Source organism: Ranitomeya imitator, chromosome 6, assembly GCF_032444005.1.
Source record: "Ranitomeya imitator isolate aRanImi1 chromosome 6, aRanImi1.pri, whole genome shotgun sequence".
NCBI lineage: Eukaryota > Metazoa > Chordata > Amphibia > Anura > Dendrobatidae > Ranitomeya > Ranitomeya imitator.
In genome coordinates, this window is record NC_091287.1 from 116,045,780 (window position 1) to 116,069,726 (window position 23,947).

Consider the following 23,947-nt stretch of genomic DNA (forward strand, 5'->3'; position numbering starts at 1 on the left):
ATTTAGGATCTTATGCAGCTGCAACCCCTGAGGTCGACACTCAAAGTTACAATGAATAAAATCGGGACAGAGCCCCATTAAATTCTTATAGTGTGATTCTCAGATTAAAGGAGCGCACGCATCTGTTCACTAAATGCAAGTACTGGGCTGATTGATCCGGCAGAACTCGGTGTATGGCTTTAAGGAAAAAGTGACAGTCTCATTCTAAACTCCACAATAGTAAGAAGTTGTAACATGAGGCAGAGGGGGCTGGCTTAAGTCATATGACTGACAGCAACTGGGTGAGGTTTTTAAGTAAAAAAAAAAAAAAGAGTAGAGAGGCCCAGCACAGCTGTTTGTGAAGTTGAAGATTTCCTGTTTCCCCAGAACTTGCTTGTGTGTGAGTCACAGAGGTTGCAGGCAGCCAACGGTGCCCATAGGAATGCAGGGAGGGCTGCTGGGAAGCAGAGAACTGAAGAAACTTGGTGGATTACAGTGGTAGATTTCTATGAGGCCGGGAAAATGGATTCTATGGGTAGGGTGCAGCTCCTTACCTCACTCTGGACCCTGCTAGCCTGCACCTCTGCCACTCTCTCCTTTGTGGGTAAGTGATTGGCATTGTATCTTTCTTTGTGTTGGGTTTTCCTGGGCAAAGCAATTGCTGACTTATAGCTGAAGCCAGGAGAAGTTGGTCTGCAGTAATGTGACACTTGTAGACAGAGAGAAGAGGCACCTAGGTGGGGAATGTGCAGCCTGAGAGGGGGCTCTGTCTGGTGTAGTGTGTCACCCACTCATGACCGCACTGTGGATTGGCCGGAGGAGACGCAAAGTGACACAAGGTCGATACTTTGCCAATGATCGATCTGGTGCCTGATATCGGTGCATTGCCTTGTGTCTTCTCTACTATGTCATGTTACTCCCTGTCCTGAGCTGATGCTGTTCTTATAGGAAGGCTGAGCAAACATGGAACTTTTCATACCAATGTACAGACAGATTAATAATGTCTATTTTTCCCTCAGATTCGGGATTTTTACGAATGATTACTCTGCAATAAGGATGTACTGACTCCGTAATATTGTCAGATCTGAGATTCACTTTTGGCATAAGGGTAGATTCGCTCTCCTCTAGTTGTTGAGCACAAGTTACTATGAGGCACATTGACCATAACTTGTTTGTGTGGCTGCATCCGGACAAAATACATGGATACATATATACTCCAAAGCGCGGTCTCTTGGCATATGCCTGGCGGATCAGTGTGTGAACATACACCTCACCTACTGTATCCCTCACCCATCCCTTGTAGATTGTGAGCCCTCGCGGGCAGGGTCCTCTCTCCTCCTGTACCAGTTGTGACTTGTATTGATTAAGATTATTGTACTTGTTTTTATTATGTATACCCCTCCTCACATGTAAAGCGCCATGGAATAAATGGCACTATAATAATAATAATAATAGTAATAATAATAATACACTATATAAAGACACATATGCATGTTTTTCTCAATATCTGACATGAAATCAGAATAACCTTTCCCGTTTTAGGTCAATTAGGATTACCATAATTATTAATATTTGACAAATGCCAGGATAGTGAGAGAAAATGGTTTAAGGCATTTTTATTACTGCAAAGTCAAACGTTTACATACATTTCATTAGTATTTGGTACCATTGCCCTTAAACTGAATGATTTGGGTCAAACGTTTGGGACATCCTTCCACGAGCTTCTCACAATAGTTGGTCGTAATTTGGGCCCTTTCCTCCTGACAAAACTGGTGTTATTGATCCAGGTTTGTAGGTCGCCTTGCTCACACCTGCCTTTTCAGCTTTGCCCATACATTTTCAATAGGATGGAGATCAGGGCTTTGTGATGGCCACACCAAAACATTGACTTTGTTGTCCTTAAGCCACTTTTTAACCGTTTTGTCAGAATGCTTTGGATCATTGTCCATTTGGAAGACCCAACTGTTTCATAGTTGGGATGGTGTTCTTAGGGTATGTTTCCACGTTCAGGAAACGCTGCGTTTTTTACGCTGCGTTGAGCCGCAGCATCAAAAACGCAGCATCCAGATGTTACAGCATAGTGGAGAGGATTTCATGAAATCCCGTCTCCACTATGCATTGAAAGACGCATGCGGCATACCCGCGAAAACGCACATGCGACGTGTCTTTTAAGAACACAGCATGTCCTTAAATTGCAGAAAAAACGCAAGGACAGCGCAGGTGACCTGCCAGTGACCTCAGATGAAGATTTGGTCAGGATTTTACCTGCATAAAATCCTGACCAAATCCTGATGCAATCCTGAACGTGGACACATACCCTAAGGCTTCTTCCTTTTTCCTCCAAATGTAGCAGTGGTCATTATGCCCCAAAAGTTCAATTTTAGTTTCATTAGACCACAGGATATATCTCCAAAAATTAAGGTATTTGTTCCTGTGTGCATTAACAGACATTAATTTAGCTTTTTTATGATTTTTTTGAAATAATGGCTTTTTCCTGGCAGAGTAGCCTTGTTGATACAGTACTCATTTTACTGTGGATATTGACACAATCTTACCATTTTCCACCATCATCCTCACAATGTCTTTTGCTTTTGTCCTTGGGTTGATATGCACATGTCGGACCAAAGCACGTTCATCTCTGGGACACCGAACCCATCTCCTTCCTGAACGGTATGATGGCTAGACATTCCCATCTTGTTTGTCCTTGTATATAATTGTTTGTACAGATGAACGAGGCACCTTCAGGTATCTTGAAATTGTATCCAAGGATGAGCCCCAGACTTCCTGATATCTTGGCTGATTTCTTTAGACTTTCCATGATGTTACACAAAGAAGCAGTGTGTTTCAGGTGTGTATTATAATACTTCCACAGATGCCTCTAATTAACTCAGATGTTGTCAAAAACCCTATCAGAAGCTTCCAAACACATGACATCACCATATGGGCAGTCCAGAATTGTTTAAAGGCATAGTAGTCTTAGTGGCTGTAAACTGTTGACTTTGCAGTAAGTAATAAAAATGCCTTAAAACATTCTCTCTCTCTCTCTCTCTCTCTCTCATTACTCTGGCATTTGGCAAATATTAATAATTATGGTTACCCTAATTGACTTAAAGCGGGAAATATCCCGGTATATATGTCCATTGTACTAATGTGTGTGTGTGTGTGTATATATATATATCTCCCATCCTGTTATGTGTGTTCCCCATCCTGATATATATATATATATATATATATATATATATATATAACGCTGGGAGCGTCACTCTGTCCGAAGCCTTTATAGACTGCGCAGGCGCAAGCGCTGGCACAGTCTGGGCCTCACAGAATGACGCTCCCGGGAGATCACGGTGTGCGTTCACACTGAACGCACACCGCGATCTCCAACAGAGAAGCAGGGACCGCCAGGAGGGTGAGTATCGCCTATATTCACCTGTCCTGCGTTCCATCGCTGAGCGCCGCCATCTTCCCGGTCTTCGGCCTGTAACCTTCAGTTCAGAGGGCGCGATGACGCGCTTAATGCGCGCCGGCGCCGCCCTCTGACTGAACAGTCACAGCCAGGAGACCGGGAAGATGGCGGCGCTCAGCGATGGAACGCAGGACAGGTGAATATAGTAAGTGCTGGGGGGCCTGAGCTGGCGGCGATACCGGCACCTGACCCCCACAGCGTGCCGGTGTCCCCGCCTGCTCAGGCCCCCCAGCACTCGGCGCCGAGCGGGTCAGAGGTAGTATGGGGACGCAGGATGGAGCAGCACATAAGGATGGGGACGCAGGATGCAGCAGCACATAAGGATGGGGACGCAGGATGGAGCAGCACATAACAGGATGGGGACGCAGGATGGAGCAGCACATAAGGATGGGGACGCAGGATGGAGCAGCACATAAGGATGGGGACGCAGGATGGAGCAGCACATAAGGATGGGGACGCTGGATGGAGCAGCACATAAGGATGGGGACGCAGGATGCAGCAGCACATAAGGATGGGGACGCAGGATGGAGCAGCACATAAGGATGGGGACGCAGGATGCAGCAGCACATAAGGATGGGGACGCAGGATGGAGCAGCACATAAGGATGGGGACGCAGGATGGAGCAGCACATAAGGATGGGGACGCAGGATGCAGCAGCACATAAGGATGGGGACGCAGGATGGAGCAGCACATAAGGATGGGGACGCAGGATGCAGCAGCACATAAGGATGGGGACGCAGGATGGAGCAGCACATAAGGATGGGGACGCAGGATGGAGCAGCACATAAGGATGGGGACGCAGGATGCAGCAGCACATAAGGATGGGGACGCAGGACGGAGCAGCACATAAGGATGGGGACGCAGGATGCAGCAGCACATAAGGATGGTGACGCAGGATGGAGCAGCACATAAGGATGGGGACGCAGGATGCAGCAGCACATAAGGATGGGGACGCAGGATGGAGCAGCACATAAGGATGGGGACGCAGGATGGAGCAGCACATAAGGATGGGGACGCAGGATGCAGCAGCACATAAGGATGGGGACGCAGGATGGAGCAGCACATAAGGATGGGGACGCAGGATGCAGCAGCACATAAGGATGGGGACGCAGGATGCAGCAGCACATAAGGATGGGGACGCAGGATGGAGCAGCACATAAGGATGGGGACGCAGGATGGAGCAGCACATAAGGATGGGGACGCAGGATGCAGCATGAACATAAGGATGGGGACGCAGGATGCAGCAGCACATAAGGATGGGGACGCAGGATGCAGCAGCACATAAGGATGGGGACACAGGATGGAGCAGCACATAAGGATGGGGACGCAGGATGGAGCAGCACATAAGGATGGGGACGCAGGATGCAGCAGCACATAAGGATGGGGACGCAGGATGGAGCAGCACATAAGGATGGGGACGCAGGATGCAGCCGCACATAAGGATGGGGATGCAGGATGGAGCAGCACATGACAGGATGGGGACGCAGGATGGAGCAGCACATGACAGGATAGGGACGCAGGATGGAGCAGCACATGACAGGATGGGGACGCAGGATGGCAGCAGCACATAAGGATGGGGACGCAGGATGGAGCAGCACATAAGGATGGGTACGCAGGATGGAGCAGCACATGACAGGATGGGGACGCAGGATGGAGCAGCACATAAGGACGGGGACGCAGGATGGAACAGCACATAAGGATGGGGACGCAGGATGGAGCAGCACATGACAGGATGGGGACGCAGGATGGGAGCAGCACATGACAGGATGGGGACGCAGGATGGGAGCAGCACATGACAGGATGGGGACGCAGGATGGAGCAGCACATGACAGGATGGGGACGCAGGATGGAGCAGCACATACCAGGATGGAGACAATATACCAATATAAATGCTCGCCACCCGGGCGTAGAACGGGTTCAATAGCTAGTATATATATATATATATATATAGATATATATATATATATATATATCCCTCATCCTGGTATATGTCCCCCATTCTGCCTCTTTTCTTTGATGCAAAGAAAAAAAATGATTCTACTCACCTTCCCTCCATTCCCTTGCCATGCGATGTCCTCTTCTGAAGCCAGCAACTGACCTCATAGTGCAAGCGACAGGAGCACATGACACCACTGCCATGAGCCCCCAGTCATATGCATGTCAATGTCAGCTGCTGGCCTCTGATTGGCCTGTAGCATGTAATGCAGTGCACAGACCCAGCGGGTCTCTGTGCCTCAATGCACTTCAGCTGAATGTGCGTTGGCTAAATCTGCTTCTTAAATATTTTCAATATGTCTTCTTTGGCTTGTTTGTTAATACATATTGACTATTTTTAGGTGATCCCTCTCTTTGCATAATCCTTTGTCCTTTTGATACTTGTTAAATTTTTCTGGTATGCGTTAGTTTGATCCCGATTACCATTTGGTGGTGCCCTGTAATTTTGATCTTGCTATTTAACTCGTTAACAAATCCACCCACGGACGTTAGAGGCACAGGACAGCTGATCAAATCAGTCAAACAAATAAAGCAGCCTTATCGTGGCTGCCGGGTACACATGAATTGGACAATTTATGCGCTAAGCTTTCTTAGTGTTTCACATTTCTAGTGCAGTAATGAAATTCAATTTTCATATTTCATGTTGGCATGCTATAGCGCTACAGAGTGCTACTTTATTTGTTTGACTGGATCTGAGTTGGCTACGATAGGTAAGCAGCTGTTCAGACCTAATTTATGTTTTAATATTTGATAGCTGATCAAGTCAGTCATGTCCGGGGAAAGGTGTGGGCTCAGCGTCAGAGCCCACATCAAAGGCAGAGGCACGACCTTTGACATACCTATACGTCAAAGAGTGTGAAGGGGTTATATTACTCCCCTTTCACCTATTAAAAAATTTAGAAATTAAATTTAAAAAGTAAACTTATTTGCTATCATCATATGTAAAAAAAATGGCCAACAGGTGAGGGGTAAGATAAGTATAAGGATTTTTTTTATTTTTTAAACTTTTGATGGCACTTTACGGGTCAGAAAAATGGTGCCAAGTGGCCCGACACTTTGCTGAATCTACATGAAAGTGAATTACAGAAAATCTGTACTTTGGCAAATTGGAATGTTTTAAAAATTTGGTTAGAATTCAATTTCACTCTCATTTATTCTCTCATCTCTGAATTTAAAAAATAACAAACATTTTTATAGTTTGATGATTTATTATTCATTATTCTGTAGACAAGGCCAGCTCGTCGCAGCACTGAATGGCAGTTATTGCATCAATGTGATCACATTAGATTGCAGAGTAATATTACGTGATGTCACGTGATGTCACATACTCCTATGAGGTCACATGAAATCTCTTCAGCATGCAATCTTATCTGACTGCAAGAACTGATATTAAAAATTGTTTTGATTTTATCAAGAAGCCCTTTGAGTTTGTTCACATATGGGAATTTGAGTCGCATAGCTGTGACTGAAAAAATCCATCCCATACATCTGAAAGGGTTTTTTAAAATTACCATCCAACAAAAGACATGCACTTTTGGTCTAAGTTTGACATGCATTCTTTAGTTAAAGGGAATGTATCAACAGTTTTTTCTTTTTTTTTCACCTAATCAGACCAAGGATTCACCCTGAAGATGGTCTCCACGAGCACTATGGGGGGTCTGTCCAGGCCCAGGTCCCACCTTCTATGAGAACAGCATGATGTAGGGGCAGATAACCTGATTCCAGTGAACTGTCCCTTACTGGGCTGCTTGCTGTAGTTCTGGTACAATCACTGTTTTATCAGCAAGGGACTATCACTAGAAGAAAACTAGTAAACCTGCTGCCATGTAGTCCTCTATATTCATGAGCTCTGCATAACCCTGACCCACTCACTGACTGGAAGCTTTCTGCCTACAGTGTGTACAGAAAGCTGTCAATCAGTGGTGTGGGCAGGGTTATACAGAGCTCAGCATTCAGAGAACTGCTAGATCTGCAGCAGAAAAAGCAGGGATTTTATGGAAACGGCACCATTCAGCCTAGTAAGTGACACGTCACTGGAATCAGGGTCTCTGCCTCTATGTGAAAAACGCCAAAAAAGGACTCATTCAAGAAAAATGCTTGTGCATTTGTGTTGAGGCCTATTTAGACAGGTAAGCATCTTTGCCTGTTTTTGGTGTTTTTTCTCTGCCTCTACGTCATGGTCCTCTCTGATGGTGTAGTAAAAACTTGGTGACAGATTCCCTTTAAATGAGTTGTTGACCACTATTAATAACAGAAATAAAATATAGTAGGCATTAAAAAAGTAAAATAAAGTATACTCACCTTATCTGTCCCCTATTGCTCCTCTTCTAATGCTGCCATTATATGTAGTTCACATTCAGTCCAAACGGGCATGAGTCTGCTGTTTCCAGTCACTGCCCCCAGGGAATCGGTAAGGTGGGTATATTTTATTTTAGAGCAATCTAGCATGATGATGATGATGATTATGAGGATGATAATAGTGGAACCCACTCAATGTGTGTATATAACAGCAAATTCAGAGCAACGGATAAACAAGGGACCCAGGCAAGAAGATAGGTGATATTATAAATTAGATTTTATTATAATGAAATATGGTAAGCACCAATCCACAGGAAAAATGAAAATAATAAAATAATTTATAATAGAAAAATTCATTAATTTTAATAGGTCTGCTAATATAATTCACATTTAAAGAACTAGTAACCGGACTTGTATAATCTCCTATCTTCCTATGCTGATCTGTTCTATCAAGTCAGTGTCATACAGAGCCAAACATATGGTTAAACACTTGGATAGCTCTCAACAAAAAGGGAGGGAGAAATATTTCCTTCCTCCTATTTCCTAAAAAAAAAAAAAAAAAAAGCTCTGGCACAACATGTCCAGACAATATTTAACAGTGAATCAACTGTGTTTTACAAATGCTCTTCGTGGATTCTTTAGAGCACAGTTGGTTCATAATTGAAACCATCGATTTACTATATACCGTACATTCTTTTTTTTTGTTTTATGCATGTATTTCTCTACTATGGGACCCAAAGCAGATGTCAGTGGAGGCTTACAACCATTTGAGTAAACTTTATTTCTAGAATGCGGTCACGTCCTCATTTTGGGATCGGAGGTCAGAATCCCCTAGGTGTATATAGTCCTCGAGTTCCTTGTATGCACCAAAATTATCTAAAGTATGATGGGTCATGTTCACATATACAGTATATGCATGGTCTATCTGTAAAATAAAAAAAGCCACATAATAATAATAATAATAATAATAATAATAATAACTTAATGTGCAATACTCTTTTAGGCCATGTTCACACAGTGCGTTTTTTACTGCGGAACCGCAGCGGTTTTGTCGCTGCGGTTCCGCAGCTGTTTTCCATGCAGGGTACATAACAATGTAACCCTATGGAAAACAGTCACTGCTGTGCACATGATCCGGAATTTCGTTTAAAAAGCCGCGCAGAATAGCTGCGGCAAAAAAGAAGGAGCATGTCACTTCTTTTTCCTGAACCGCAGCGGTTCTGCACCCATAGACCTCCATTGTGAGGTCAAAACCGCAGTAAAACCCGCAGATCAAAAATATATCTGCGGGTTTTACTGCGATTTGATGTGCAGAACCGCTGCAGCAGGAAGTGCGGGGGAGCGGGCGGAAGTGCGTGGGCGGAGTGTGGCTGCCCCCCGTGCTCCGATCCCGCCCCCCGTGCTCCGATGCCCCCCCCGTGCTCCGATGCCCCCCCCGTGCTCCGATGCCCCCCCCAGTGCTCCGATGCCCCCCCCCAGTGCTCCGATGCCCCCCCCCGTGCCCTAATCTCCCCCCCTTATACTTACCCGGCGTCCCGGTGTCCGTCCGGCCGTCTTCTCCCTGGGCGCCGCCATCTTGCAAAATGGCGGGCGCATGCGCAGTGCGCCCGCCGAATCTGCCGGCCGGCAGATTCGTTCCAAAGTGCATTTTGATCACTGAGATATAACCTATCTCAGTGATCAAAATAAAAAAATAGTAAATGACCCCCCCCCCCCCCCCACTTTGTCACCCCCATTGGTAGGGACAATAAAAAAATTAAGAATTTTTTTTTTTTTTTCACTAAGGTTAGAATAGGGGTAGGGGTAGGGTTAGGGTTAGGGGTAGGGTTAGGGGTAGGGTTAGGGTTAGGGTTAGAAAACTGCATAAAAAAAAGGATCAAAAAACGCATCAAAAAAGGACAAAATAGGACCAAAAAAAGGACCTGCGTTTTCTGCCAAGAGCTGCAGTTTTTTAAAAAAACAGTCCTGAAAAAAAAAGGATGGAAATCCTGAACGTGTGAACATGCCCTTAGGCAGGACTGGGAGCTTTTGAAAGGATCCAGCATTATGGCCGGACACAGTACAATACAGATCCATTAACTGGCTGTGAAAGGTTTCCATTGTGTGTATAATGTGTATGGAGCAGAATACATAGGTCGGATATAGAATCTGCCCTGGCAGGAAATACCTATGCTGTACAATGACCTTACTTCTGCACAGACGTGGTTAGTTTCCGACAACCCATTGTGTGATTGCTTTATTCGCATGCAAACTAAACTGGCCAGATACAAAACCTCAATCTAAAATAACCAGAAAAAGTTGTGAAATCTAAAATTCTTGTCTACATGTGAGCACAATACCAGCGTGTGAATAATATGCAGAGGACGCCAGAAACTGCCGGCTGAAGATAGAAACTCTGCTTCCCTTTTAGAAATGAGGAACAAAACCCTGAAACATCTCTGAATATAAGCTATATGTATGTATGCACAAATTTACAGCAGAAATCGCATGATTTACCGGTAATTTAAACAGAAATTTAGTTAAAGGGGTTATCCATGATTTTGCTTATTTCCCTATTGGACTAAGAACTTACCGGAAGGTAGTTGCTAAGATCTTTGCAACTCAGAGTAGTCAAGGACCACTCCCGTCAGCCATACTGCAGTTTTCGGTGGCACTTAGTGATTTTTTTTTATTGCCAATGAAATCTTCCATCACTTAGGTTTCGTCCATAGCAAACAGTCATTTAAAGGGGTTATCCAGGACTATTTTATGACTTTGTTATGGGCCCAAAACTAACAGGCGGGTAGTTGCTAACTGCCTGTCTGTTCTAACTGGCGCTGCCTCAGAGCGGTCATGGACCGCTCTTGCTGGCGATTCTGCGGCTTTCACTGATGTCATGTTGACAGAGCAGCAACTTCTTTCTGTCTTCTCTGTCAACGGGGCATCATTGTTGATGTCATGCTGACTAATAGCCGGCTCCCCACTGCCTAGCTATGGGAAGCCAGCTGTTAATCAGTGTGATGTCTATAGTGACTGCCCATTGACAGATTAGGCCTGAAGATCTGCTCTGTTGACATGAGGTCAAATGAAATGCATAAACTCTTGCAACAGTGGTCTGTGACCACTCTAAGCTGCAAGAGATTGGCACGTGCCTGTAAGTTCTTAGTCCCATAGGGGAAAACAAGCAAAGTACCAGATACCCCCTTTAAGAATGCTGTTACGTGTTACAGAACCCCTCAGCACCCAGAATATGTTGTGCAGTTATATGTATGTATAATAGGTTCCATGTGAGATGCATGTCCCTAATGCATCAGCCCACAGGCTGCGCCCTGGGCAGAGGGGACACGATATTCCCCTTTTGTCCACCCCCCCCCACCTTTGTAATTCCCACAGTAAATATCGGCAGGCTCCGGCCACCTGCGGCTATTGTAATGTATGTCTGGCCTGCCGCTTTTCTATTGGCCTGCCCTCTGTATCTGTGTGATATATTCTGTGTCCTGTGAATAAAGTGTTGTCAGACTGGAAATACGTGGAGAAGCAGTGATCTTTTATATGTGCCCATGTAACCAAGCAATTCCAGCCAGCGTCCTTCATTCAGACTCCAGCCAAAGCAGAGTGGAACTCCTGAAACACGGGGTGGTTCTGAAAGAGGTACCCCAGCTTGGTAGACCCCGTTACAAATGCAAATTTATCATTTCCTGCAATAATGTATAGAATCATCATAAATGCATAATGTATGTATCATAGCTCAGATTAAAAGGAGGTTCTAGTGCATAAAAAGTTGTATAAAGGACTCGTTACACGCTCTATATTCACAACTTTGCCATGTGCATGAAGTATAAATCAGATTAATTTTGACCCAAGAAGGAATTGGTTGCATTCATTTCCTAATAGACTGGTAACCATATTAATTTAGCTGGGATTTTAAGGTCAAACATTTCCACCATTGACATCTAGCAAGCAGTAGAGTACATAGAGCTCTTCTTCATCCTCTACTTATATTTGATGCATAATTATATCAATTTTATATCACACTTATATGCCATTTAGTCTCTTTATAAATACGATCTTGTGTAATTAATTGAGCAGAACTTCCTGTCTGGTGTATTAAGGAGGAATAATGAATAAATGACTACAGTGCTGTGTCTTTCAAGGTCATACAGGACACTTGCCCGGGGGCTTCTCAATCTCAAAGAATCTATTTTAAAGATTAAATGTTTTATACAACATTGAATTGCCTCAGAATGGACACTTCAAATGTTGTACATTTCACAGCAACTGAAAGGCGTGTGACGTTTAAGGGCCTTTTTACACAAAGCATTCTTCTGCTAAAAGCTAGCGCCAATTCATGATATAGTACGTTGACTGGCACTTTATTAGCTCCACTTACATGGAGCAATTACCGCCAATCTGAGACTGAATAGTCATTTGTGTGACCATTCATTCACATACAATTTCACAATTCACTTTCTGATGACATATGCTATACAGAATGATGTGAAGAAACCGTGCTTTATGGTGTAACAGATGAGGCAAAGGTAGGGTGCCTTGCAGAGTTCCAATTGGCAACTAGATGTTTAAGTTCCACCTCTATGAATGCCCAGAAACACCCCTGAGACAATTAAAAACTGTTAAATTATTTGCCGAACCTGCCCCTTTTGTGTTTGCAGAACTGTCCATCTAGTTGGATTTTTTCCCCTTATATGATTAGGCTGAGTACGTTACCCGCGGCATAACGCGGTCCGTTAATGCTGCCATTAACCCTGTGTGAGCGCTGACTGGAGGGGAGTATGGAGCGGGCGCCGGGCACTCACTGCAGGGGAGTAGGGAGGGACTAATTCTCGGCTGGACTGTGCCCGTCGCTGATTGGTTGCGGCAGCCAGGACAGGCAGCTGGCGATACCAATCAGCGACGCGGGATTTCCGTGACGGAAGTTGCCGACAGACAGACAGAAGGACAGACAGAAAAAACGAAGTACCCCTTAGACAATTATATAGTAGATGTATATTATGAATGACTTTTACAGATTTTGTTTATTGGGGCCCAGATGCTAAAGTTAGGACCATTGTGTGGGGCACGCCTAGCACCAACAAGGATGTGGTCAGGTTACTGTTGGCTCAGTGTTGGGTTATGGCCACTTCACAGCATGGTCACCTTTCCTTGGTGTGGTAGCATTAATCTGTCTTTTGTAGGACAGCTGTGACACAGGTCCATATAGGCATCAACAGATATGCTATGGAAGGTCAAGTAGTAGCATTTTGTTCTCATTTTTTGAACTGTATGAGCCTGATAATTTGCATTGCTTTGTTCTAAAACAGGACCTCACCTAAGGTAAAAAAGGAAAAAAGGACATTCTTGTGTGAAATTTAGTATGGAAGAACCAAAGCTGCTGCTGATCAGAAAGCATGTGGTATCAATATGGGCATGACTGTAACCATGCTGTCAGGATGTCGCAAAGATGCAACAGGAAGGAACAGCGTTTAGAAACACACAGATGAACTCGCTTAGTAAAATGTCACTTTCCTTTGTACATTCAGAATGGTTATATTGCAGATGATTTCAGAAAGAAAGAGTAATTACATAATGGGAAAAACCTACACGGTTAGTTCCAATATGACGTCATTGCGGTTTATGAAATATTAAATACTATTGCTTGTGCATGAAAATTAGGCCATGGCAATAATACAATTTAGAAATTCCATCAAGTCATTTGATATTTGCTGTTTCTATATAAAACAAAATAATGGTGGACATGTTTGTAGGAACTGTGTGGAGGACTCAAAGCTACTTGTGTAACTGTAACATTACTGAGCACGTGCAGTCGCCTCCCCTAAATGTGGTGAGTAGTGCAGTAGTCGCACATGCTCACAACTGCTTCTTTGACATCGGAGACTTTGGGCCCCCAATCTGAATCAGTGAGTGTGTTATCTGTCAGATGCCCAGCATTTATACATTTATAACCTATGTTGGTTATGAGACGGCCTGGTGTTATGGAATCATTGGGTATTTCTTTATCCTCTGAGTTTGGGACCTCTATTGCATTGTGTACACAAGAAAGAGTAAAATAAGTTAAATGATTTCCCTTCACTATATCACTATTATGGTGTATAATATATATATATATATATATATATATATATATATATATATATATATATATATATATATGGTGAGGAATCAGTCCACACAACATTTGCACATAGTTATGTACAAAGAGTTAGTATAGCAAAACAGTTCCTATTTCATGTCTCACTGCATGGTGTCTCTAGTCTGCTTAAAATTAAGCAGTGTACGCCTGTCCAGAGAATCGCCCAATGTGAATGAAGTGAAGATCGATATACCCTGCCACTTCATTAATTCATATAGGAGTGCTGAAGACCAGCCGAGCACAGTGCTCTTCTATAGTATCTCCTGTGGACCCATTAAGAATGAATGAAGCGGTAGTGAGCATGATTGACCACCACTCCATTCATATAGGGCTAAAGAATTTTGGTTCTCATAATCAGTTCAGGTCCCAACTGTCGGACCTCCAGCAGTTGGTAAATTATCTTCAACACCATGAATAGAGTATAGCTTTGAAAAATCATGATACCCCTTTTAACACTTGCTAGGTTTCCTTTTAGATTACAGCTTATTACTTGGGGTCCCAGTGGGTGGCCACTTTGTGATTTGTTTATTGCTCATAAACCCTATAGACCATGGTAAAAAACATAGTCCCAAAACCCCTTTAAGTAGACATTCTCCCTTAGAAACAGTGCTTCTTTTTACAGTATCCAATAGCACATGACATTTTTTCACCATATGAAGAGAGGCTTTAAAATGTTCAGTGCAACTTTTGCATTAAAAATTACTTGCATGTAGAGGAGCTGCGGAGACACCATCACGTGTTTCTCAACGCAGGCAGTGAATAGCCAGGCCTTTCCCCGGGAAGGAACAACCAAGGGAAGGGCAGCATTCAATAAAGGAAAACATCCAATAAAGGAAAACCACCTATGCCAAGCATGGTATCCATCCACAGACAGCTGTTTTGGGGTTTTTGCCCCTCATCAATTGTCCTGAGCTGATAGACATAACAATTGTACTACGATAGTAATTTGTAAGCAGTGATTGGAAAGCTGTTGGAGTATGGAAAGAACATGGATATGTTCTGGTAACTTGGAAATACATAACATTTGATTGTATAGGAGCAATATTTGCTACAACATATCCAAATATATTTCAGAGAACATAAATGTAATAATTAAGCTTATGCAGTGTTATGTGTCGTGGTACAAAATTGAAATAGCACCAAATTGTTTAATGCAGGGATGGTACATGAATGCCTGTTCGATTTACTGTGCCAGCATAACACAATAAATCCATTTTGTTTACATCATTTCTTAAAAAATCCATAAGATCAGAAAAATGAAATGAGTCCCACTTATGGCACAGACTAGCGAGCAGACTTGGATTGGCCCACAGGAGAACAGGAGAATCCTCCGGTGGGCCACCACACAGGAGTGAGCCACCACCCTCTTATATGAGCAGTATTTGGCACAATACACTTGATTCACCATATGCAGACAAAGGCACCAACTTATTAATAAAACAATCAAGTCAATTTATTGCTATAGAATTTTTTGAATGAAGATAAAGTCATATTTGCATGTAGATGAGAGGGAGGGGCCTGGAGCTGATGTTACTGGTGGGCTCTTGGCACCCCAGTCCGACACTGCTAGCGAGTATTCTGGGCACGGCAGTGTTAAATAGGTTGGTCCAACAGAAGAAATAGAGGGAAAAAAATATATTTTGTCAGATTTATAATAAATTATGCAAATTATGTAAACATATGTATATCAAGCCTTACATCGTGGAATCAACATTTTAACATGCTACATGAGTGTGTCCTCCAGATATAAGTGATGCACTCATGGAAGAATTATAAGTACGTAGGTACGGTTCTTGGAAGGATACAATGCTTCTAACCTGGGGCTATGAAAGAGATATTTAGATAAGTTAGATAAATCCAGTTACATGTTAAGGCAAAGCTCTCAATTGTGTGAAGGTCTTAGAAAAAGTTTTGAAATGCTCCGTCACCCATCTCACATAAGTGCACTGCTCATTTACCATTAATTACCGTATTTCAAAAGGTGCGTTTTCCCTATATACAGAGTAGCCCAGCATAAATGAGTACAAACCCACAGATTTGTCAGAAAAACTTTTTAGGTTTCCTTTCAGAACCAACCTTTTCCATGTGAAACCATACTACCAAAACAGTCACACAAATGTGGGTCATTAATTGCAAACAAGATTTGTTATTTTACCCACCCACAAAATGAATTTTCCTATCAAATTTATTTTGGACCATGTAGCATAAATGCAAGTCTTAGGACCAAAACTAAGATTACACTACAAAATTCTGATTAATGAGTATTCAACCACAGTTAGTGTATACTCTGGAGTAATCAGGATAAATTGTTTTTGGAATTAATGGCTTTAAAACTGTATAGCATTGCAAGGGTGAGTAGTATAAAATAAAATGCGTGGTGCCTACAGTGAAACATGGTGGTGGCAGTGTCCTTATGTGAGTCTGCGTGAGTGATGCTGGTGTCAAGGAGCGACACGTCATTGATGGTATCATTAATTCACAGATGTACTTGCTCTATATTGAAAGAGAAGACGCTACCATCTCTCCATGACCTTGGTAGACATGTACTATTCTAACATAACAATGATCCAAAACACATCTGCTGGATTTCTGAAGAACAGGGTGAAAATTATTCAGTGACCAAGTATTTCTTCTGATCGATACCCAACTGAAACAAGAACTGTATGAATATATAATTTTCATATGGAAATATTATCTATGTCTTACTCTGTATGTCACAATACAACCGCTCAAAGACACTGGTTTATTACAAATATCATATTCACCAATCTTTAGATAAAAAAAAATGTAATACCATCAGAGGTCAATGGGAGGCCAGATTCAGTCTGCCGCAAGTAATTTATAATAAAGGCACGGATGATTGACCTCGTGGAGACCAAAACATCCAACACCGCGGATCACCATCACGTGTTTCTCAACGCAGTGATCCAGAACACTGCCCCCAAATATGCAAATGCATGTAGAGGAGCTGCGGAGACACCATCACATGTTTCTCAACTCTGTATATAGGGAAAACGCACCTTTTGAAATACGGTAATTAATGGTAAATGAGCAGTGCACTTATGTGAGATGGGTGACGGAGCATTTCAAAACTTTTTCTAAGACCTTCACACAATTGAGAGCTTTGCCTTAACATGTAACTGGATTTATCTAACTTATCTAAATATCTCTTTCATAGCCCCAGGTTAGAAGCATTTTATCCTTCCGAGAACCGTACCTACGTACTTATAATTTTTCCATGAGTGCATCACTTATATCTGTAGGACACACTCATGTAGCATGTTAAAATGTTGATTCCACGATATAAGGCTTGATATACATATACGTTTACATAATTTGCATAATTTATTATAAATCTGACAAAATATATATATTTTTTCCCTCTATTTCTTCTGTTGGACCAACCTATTTAACACTGCCATGCCCAGAATACTCGCTAGCAGTGTCGGACTGGGGTGCCAAGAGCCCACCAGTAACATCAGCTCCAGGCCCCTCCCTCTCATCTACATGCAAATATGACTTTATCGTCATTCAAAAAATTCTATAGCAATAAATTTACTTGATTGTTTAATTAATAAGTTGGTGCCTTTGTCTGCATATGGTGAATCAAGTGTATTGTGCCAAATACTGCTCATATAAGAGGGTGGTGGCTCACTCCTGTTTGGTGGCCCACCGGAGGATTCTCCTGTTCTCCTGTGGGCCAGTCCAAGCCTGCTCGCTAGTCTGTGCCATAAGTGGGACTCATTTCATTTTTCTAATATTATGGATTTTTTAAGAAATGATGTAAACAAAATGGATTTATTGTGTTATGCTGGCACAGTAAATCGAACAGGCAATTCATGTACCATCCCTGCATTACACAATTTGGTGCTATTTCAATTTTGTACCACGACACATAACACTGCATAAGCTTAATTATTACATTTATGTTCTCTGAAATATATTTGGATATGTTGTAGCAAATATTGCCCCTATACAATCAAATGTTATGTATTTCCAAGTTACCAGAACATATCCATGTTCTTTCCATACTCCGACAGCTTTCCAATCACTGCTTACAAATTACTATCGTAGAACAATTGTTAAGTCTATCAGCTCAGGACAATTTTAGATTGAATCTGATGATGATTGAATCCATTTGATGTGATAACAGCTTCTCTCTCTCTGAGAAATTGAACAATTTGGTTGAAAAAAATCCTACAGAAATAAATATAAGAAAGCTAATCTGAAGCGGTACATGGATAACTAGGGTTAGCGATCATTTTGCCTGCAGACACTGGAAGCACTGTATCAAACCCAGAAATGAATGAATCTTTTCATACTGCTGTGCTAGCATTGTTTTTCCGCAACTGCATCAAAATAATGGAAGATTTGTGTTCGTGGAATTTTTAGCACTATTGTACATCCTCCTCCATGTCTTGACAGCTGATCTCTTGGAAATAACATTCTCAACATACAGTGGTTTATTGTACGGTGGTAAATTGGTCATTTGAGGCAAGAGTTTTCTTCTCATTACCATTATGCTGTATTATTCAGTGTCGCTATTCTTCATTTTATCTGAGGAGCCTTTATCACTTGTTTGTGGCATTGACTGTGATGTATGTGCAGTAATGGTCTGCCTTGGTCTCATACCAGCCTTTCTTAGATGCAATCTGATTGCACAAGTGTAATATATATATATACAGTTGAAACTAGAAGTTTACATACACTACATAAAAAGACACATATGCATGTTTTTCTCAATATCTGACATGAAATCAGAGTAAACCTTTCCCATTTTAGGTCAATTAGGATTACCATAGTTATTAATATTTGCCAAATGCCATAATAATGTGAGAAAGAATGTTTTAAGGCATTTTTATTACTTACTGCAAAGTCAAAAGTTTACATAAATTTCATTAGTATTTGGTACCATTGCCATTAAACTGAATGACTTGGGTCAAATGTTTGAGATATTCTTCCGCAAGCTTCTTACAATAGTTGGTCTGAGTTTGGGGCCCATTCTTCCTGACAAAACTGGTGTAATCGATCCAGGTTTGTAGGTCACCTTGCTTCCATCTGCTTGCTATCAACTTTGCACATTAATTTTCAATAGGATTGAGATCAGGGCTTTGTGATGGCCTCCCAAACATTGACTTTATCCTTAAAGGGAACCTGTCACCCCCAAAATCGAAGATGAGCTAACTCCACCAGCATAAGGGGCTTATCTACAGCATTCTGGAATGCTGTTGATAAGCCCCCGATGTATCCTGAAAGATGAGAAAAAGAGGTTAGATTATACTCACCTGGGGGGGGGGTGGTCCGGTCCGATGGGCATTGCGGTCCGGTCCGATGGGCGTTGCGGTCCGGTCCAGGGCCTCCTATCTTCATAGGATGATGTCCTCTTCTTGTATTCATGCTGTGGCTCCGGCGCAGGCGTACTTTGTCTGCCCTGTTGAGGGCAGAGCAAAGTACTGCAGTGCGCAGGCGCCGGACCTCCCTGACCCTTCCCTGCGCACTGCAGTACTTTGCTCTGCCCTAAATATAATGCCATCAGTTTATGTACAATACCTTACAAAACCAAAGATACAAATTTCAGCTGTATAAATGCATTATTACTATAGTAAATGTATTACCTGAAGAACCGAAAGAGAGTTGTGGAATATTAGGTTTAATATATAGCAAAATATACTCTTTGCTGAGTGAATTAAAATCAAATTTTGGCACTTTTAGATGCATAATAACTGCATCCTAACTGGATTTACATAATAACATAATAATAATAATAATAATTTTATTTATATAGCGCCAACATATTCCGCAGCGCTTTACAAATTATAGCGGGGACTTGTACAGACAATAGACATTACAGCATAACAGAAATCACAGTTCAAAATAGATACCAAGAGGAGTGAGGGCCCTGCTCGCAAGCTTACAGACTATGAGGAAAAGGGGAGACACGAGAGGTGGATGGTAACAATTGCTTTAGTTATTTGGACCAGCCATAGTGTAAGGCTCAGGTGTTCATGTAAAGCTGCATGAACCAGTTAACTGCCTAAGTATGTAGCAGTACAGACACAGAGGGCTATTAACTGTATAAAGTGTATGAGAACATGTTGCGAGGAACCTGATTATGTTTTTGTTTTTTTGAATGGGCCACACAGGGATCGTTAGGTTAATGCATTGAGGCGGTAGGCCAATCTAAACAAATGAGTTTTTAGGGCACACTTAAAACTGTGGGGATTGGGGATTAATCATATTAACCTAGGTAGTGCATTCCAAAGAATCGGCGCAACACGTATAAAGTCTTGGAGACGGGAATGGGAGGTTCTGATTATTGAGGATGCTAACCTGAGGTCATTAGCGGAGCGGAGGGCACGGGTAGGGTGGTAGACTGAGACCAGAGAGGAGATATAGGGTGGTGCTGAGCCATGGAGTGATTTGTGGATGAGGGTAGTAGTTTTGTACTGGATTCTTGAGTGGATGGGTAAACAGTGTAATGACTAGCACAAGGTAGAGGCATAACATAAAAAATCCAATCGTTTTTGGGAATGAAGAGCATTTATAATAAGAGGTAAATTGCAAGCTTGCTTATTTTTACAAGCACTTTGCAATTTTACCTATTGATGAAGATGAGACAACTCTTCCATACACTGGTCTTAATATACTAAAATTAAGAAGCTGTAGGGTGAAATATGCCAAATATGTTAGGGCACATCTTGGACAATATTGACACTTCAAACAGATACAGTAGTTATAAGCATTTGATTGTAGATGTAGTTGATTGATAGCTGATTGTTGATGTAGTTATGACTAGTTATAGATTTCCAATATTATTTAAGAAGAAAGTCTAATAATTTCAGTGGTTGTGGGTGGCTTCATATCATTCCACTAAGCTTATACCATTTTTATTTTTTTACAGTGGTGAGAGCAGCAAAATAGGGTTAAATGGACTCCGTCAGCACAGAATGACTGTTCAAACTAATTTCCACTGCTCAGTGCGTCACGATGGGGTCAATCATTTATAGTCGCATTCACACCTTCTTGTTTTCAATTTATTTCCACTCCCCTCTTCGATTGTCAGCTCATGTTTCATAGAGCCAGAAACTGGTGGAGATATATGGAAACCAAACAGGTGGGAAGATGTATATAAATAATTGGCCCCGCCATGAATCACAGAGCAACTGTACTTTGTCTGAACAGTCCTTCTGTGCTGACAGGTTGTTTTTAAAAATGTCAACAAGTATGGCTTGTATGCAACTTTTGAATGCCACAAAACACTCACAAAGCCCTTCATAAGCAGTGTTAAAGAGAATCTGTCAGCAGGATTTTGCTACCTCATCTGAGAGCAGCCTAATGTAGGCAAAGAGAAGCTGAATCCAACGATGTATCACTCTGTTTACTGGGTCCAGCTGTTCTGATACAATCAGGACTTTTAGATTTAGAATGAAGCAAAGCTGAAAAAGCAAGCCCCGCCCACACCAGGCTCTCTGTACAAAGTCCATAGACAGTGAGGTGCTTAGTTGCTTTAGTAGTCCAGCAATGTTAATCTCTTAGTGATAAATCTTTCACAGTGAGTAAACAGCACACACTTGAAACATCCCTGAATTTTGTGTTTCGTCCTCTATCTCTTGTCATCTTCAGATTACAGAGGAAAAACATGCTGAAATATTCCCTTTAAGTTCCTCTATGATACAAGTCTAGTCTAAATAGCAGCAATGCAGTTCAGAATTCATATATTCAATGTTAACATATACATGTGTGTACTAATGCACAAAGTCTATAAAGACTAGGTATATGGTAACCTATAGGCAATGTGCAGTATATGCCCACAGTCAGTTCATAATAAATTAGATAACAGTACATTTTGTTGAATATTGGTGTCCTGTTAGAAGTCATATGACACTGTGGTAAAACTGACATATTTTCTATGATACTTGCAGCTTAGTGGTTTGCCTCTAGAATGATAAATAGCCTTAGGACCTATATCTATAATTTCTAGGTGTAGCTGGTTTAGCTTAAAAGAAACAAAGAGAAAGTGCTACTACTGAATACAACCATTACTGTGTGAACCATCATGAAAGGCTTTATTCACATCTACACCTTGTTAGGAGCCTAGGTTGCAGATTCTGCCAAAAATAGTGAAAAAGGGGCTTAAAATGATAAAATGTTTCAGTGCTCTTTTAAAAAAATGTATTGTGTGGCTAATACTTTAATTAAGTTGCATCATTAGTTTGGGAGTTTCTGGTTTTTGTTAGTATAGATTACAGTCTATTTTGCTGCTTGCAAGAAACTTGACTTCTAATTGCTGCCAATAGGGGTCAGTCTCTGTATTTATACGGTTTTGTTAAGTTGGAGCAATGTTCTATAGTACAGAAAGTATGTGCCATACCCCTATGATCACAAGGAAATACTGAAAGATACTATGAAAATCCTCCTACTTAATATTGACCATTGTAAGACAGAAACAAGCACTTGAGGTGAAGCTTTCTAAGTTCAGAAGCTCACCTTTCCCCAGCCTTCAAATTTCTTGATTGACAGTTTAGACCATTTCATTGCTGGGCTAAACTGTGCATGTCCAGGACTGTGTATGAGTCCGCTTTGCCTTTACAGCAAATCTGACTGGGATCGGGATTTAAAACGCTTCAGAAAATCCAACTAGGCTCAGTGCAGTGCTTGCAAGTTCAATACAGAAGAGCTTGTAAGCATGACACGTGTTCGCCCACCTTTGATAGACTTCATTGACAGCCCATAGAGATGTCCAAATTTATTCAAGTGGAATAGAATTCTGCTTGAATATACAAAATATCCTCATTTTTTGAAAATACGGATAAATGCACTTTGCACAGATTCAGTTGGCCACCATTTTGGTGAACTGTAAAAAATGGCGCTTCTTCTCACTACTCACTTGTCCATCTGATCCAATGCTCAAAGCTTGCAGTCTCTTCCTCGGTACCACTTTTTCTTACCCCATCATGAATTGCATCCCCTGGCCTTTTCACTAGGCTGTGATTTCCAGACACGACCAAGCTTCTAAGGTAACTGTACGTCACAATTCTGTGACTTTATGATGTCCACCTCTGAGTCATAGTCGTATCTGGAAGTTCTGCCCTGGAGTGAAAGAACCAAAAGATGCTACTTGTGTCAGGGAAAAGAAGAGGACTGAATGGTAAATAGTACTGACTGCTCTCCAATCCTCAAGGCCACTTATCTCTGCAATTATAGCCCCAGCCTGATCACTAGTGGCCAAAACTCCCAACGTGTGCTGTGCAGTGATCTCTGAAGTCTGTTTATGGCCAGAATCCCTGGCTTAAAGTCTACAGGCCAGATGCAGCTCAAAATGGGTGAAAAAAAAAGATTTGTAGTCTGTCAAGTTTTCAGGACCTCTTCTTATGCCATCAAAGCTCCTCTTATGCCATCATGGCTGTGACTTCCTGTCATGACCAGGCCTCAGAAGTCACTGTGCACTGAACGTCAAGATATCAACGTATTGGAGTGTGCAGAGACCTCTGAGGCCTAATCACAGCCAGAAGTCTGGGAGTTGCAGAGGACAGGGAAAAAAAAGGGGCAGCTCTGAAGGTTGAACTGAGGGCAACGACCAGCTGGGGGGATGAACAGGTGGGTAATGAGGTGAGTATAAGTTTTCTTTTTAGTTTTTTTACACCTTAAGTTTATTATCTTTTGGGGTCTAAATGACCCCACAGCATAATGGACATGCAGTTCGTGGAGAATAACTTTGTTGTGAATCAATTTTCCATGGAAAATATTTACATTTTGGTGAATTCAAATCTCGACAGATCTGCTCATCTCTATTGTAATTTCTTTTCTCTACTTTGTTTCTGATAATTACTGTACTTTTGAATGCTGCATAAATTGTGTACAGCTATTGGTTTGCTGCCTAAGGATACATGTCTAGACATTAAGTGTTATGAAGAATTTAATTTTCTTTTGTGCTGATAAACTTTTGTAGCTAAACACTGTGTCATTACTGAGATGTTTTGTTGTTTAGTGACTATATAGATGCATAGCTTGATGATTATTTTATATATGTGAAAATGCAAATATACAGTGGGGAAAATAAGTATTTGATACACTGCCGATTT

At 41.9% G+C, this 23,947-nt stretch overlaps 1 protein-coding gene across 1 annotated transcript in view; it reads left to right on the forward strand.

The window, feature by feature from the left end:
* The first annotated feature begins 320 nt into the window (after nt 1-320).
* Nucleotides 321-23,947, forward strand: part of TGFBR2 (transforming growth factor beta receptor 2) — a 78,075-nt gene continuing 54,448 nt past the window's right edge. The window contains exon 1 of the mRNA XM_069730020.1: nt 321-583. Within this exon, the coding sequence (XP_069586121.1) occupies nt 502-583 (82 nt within the window). The 5' untranslated portion in view covers nt 321-501. The remainder of the gene's footprint in view (nt 584-23,947) is intronic.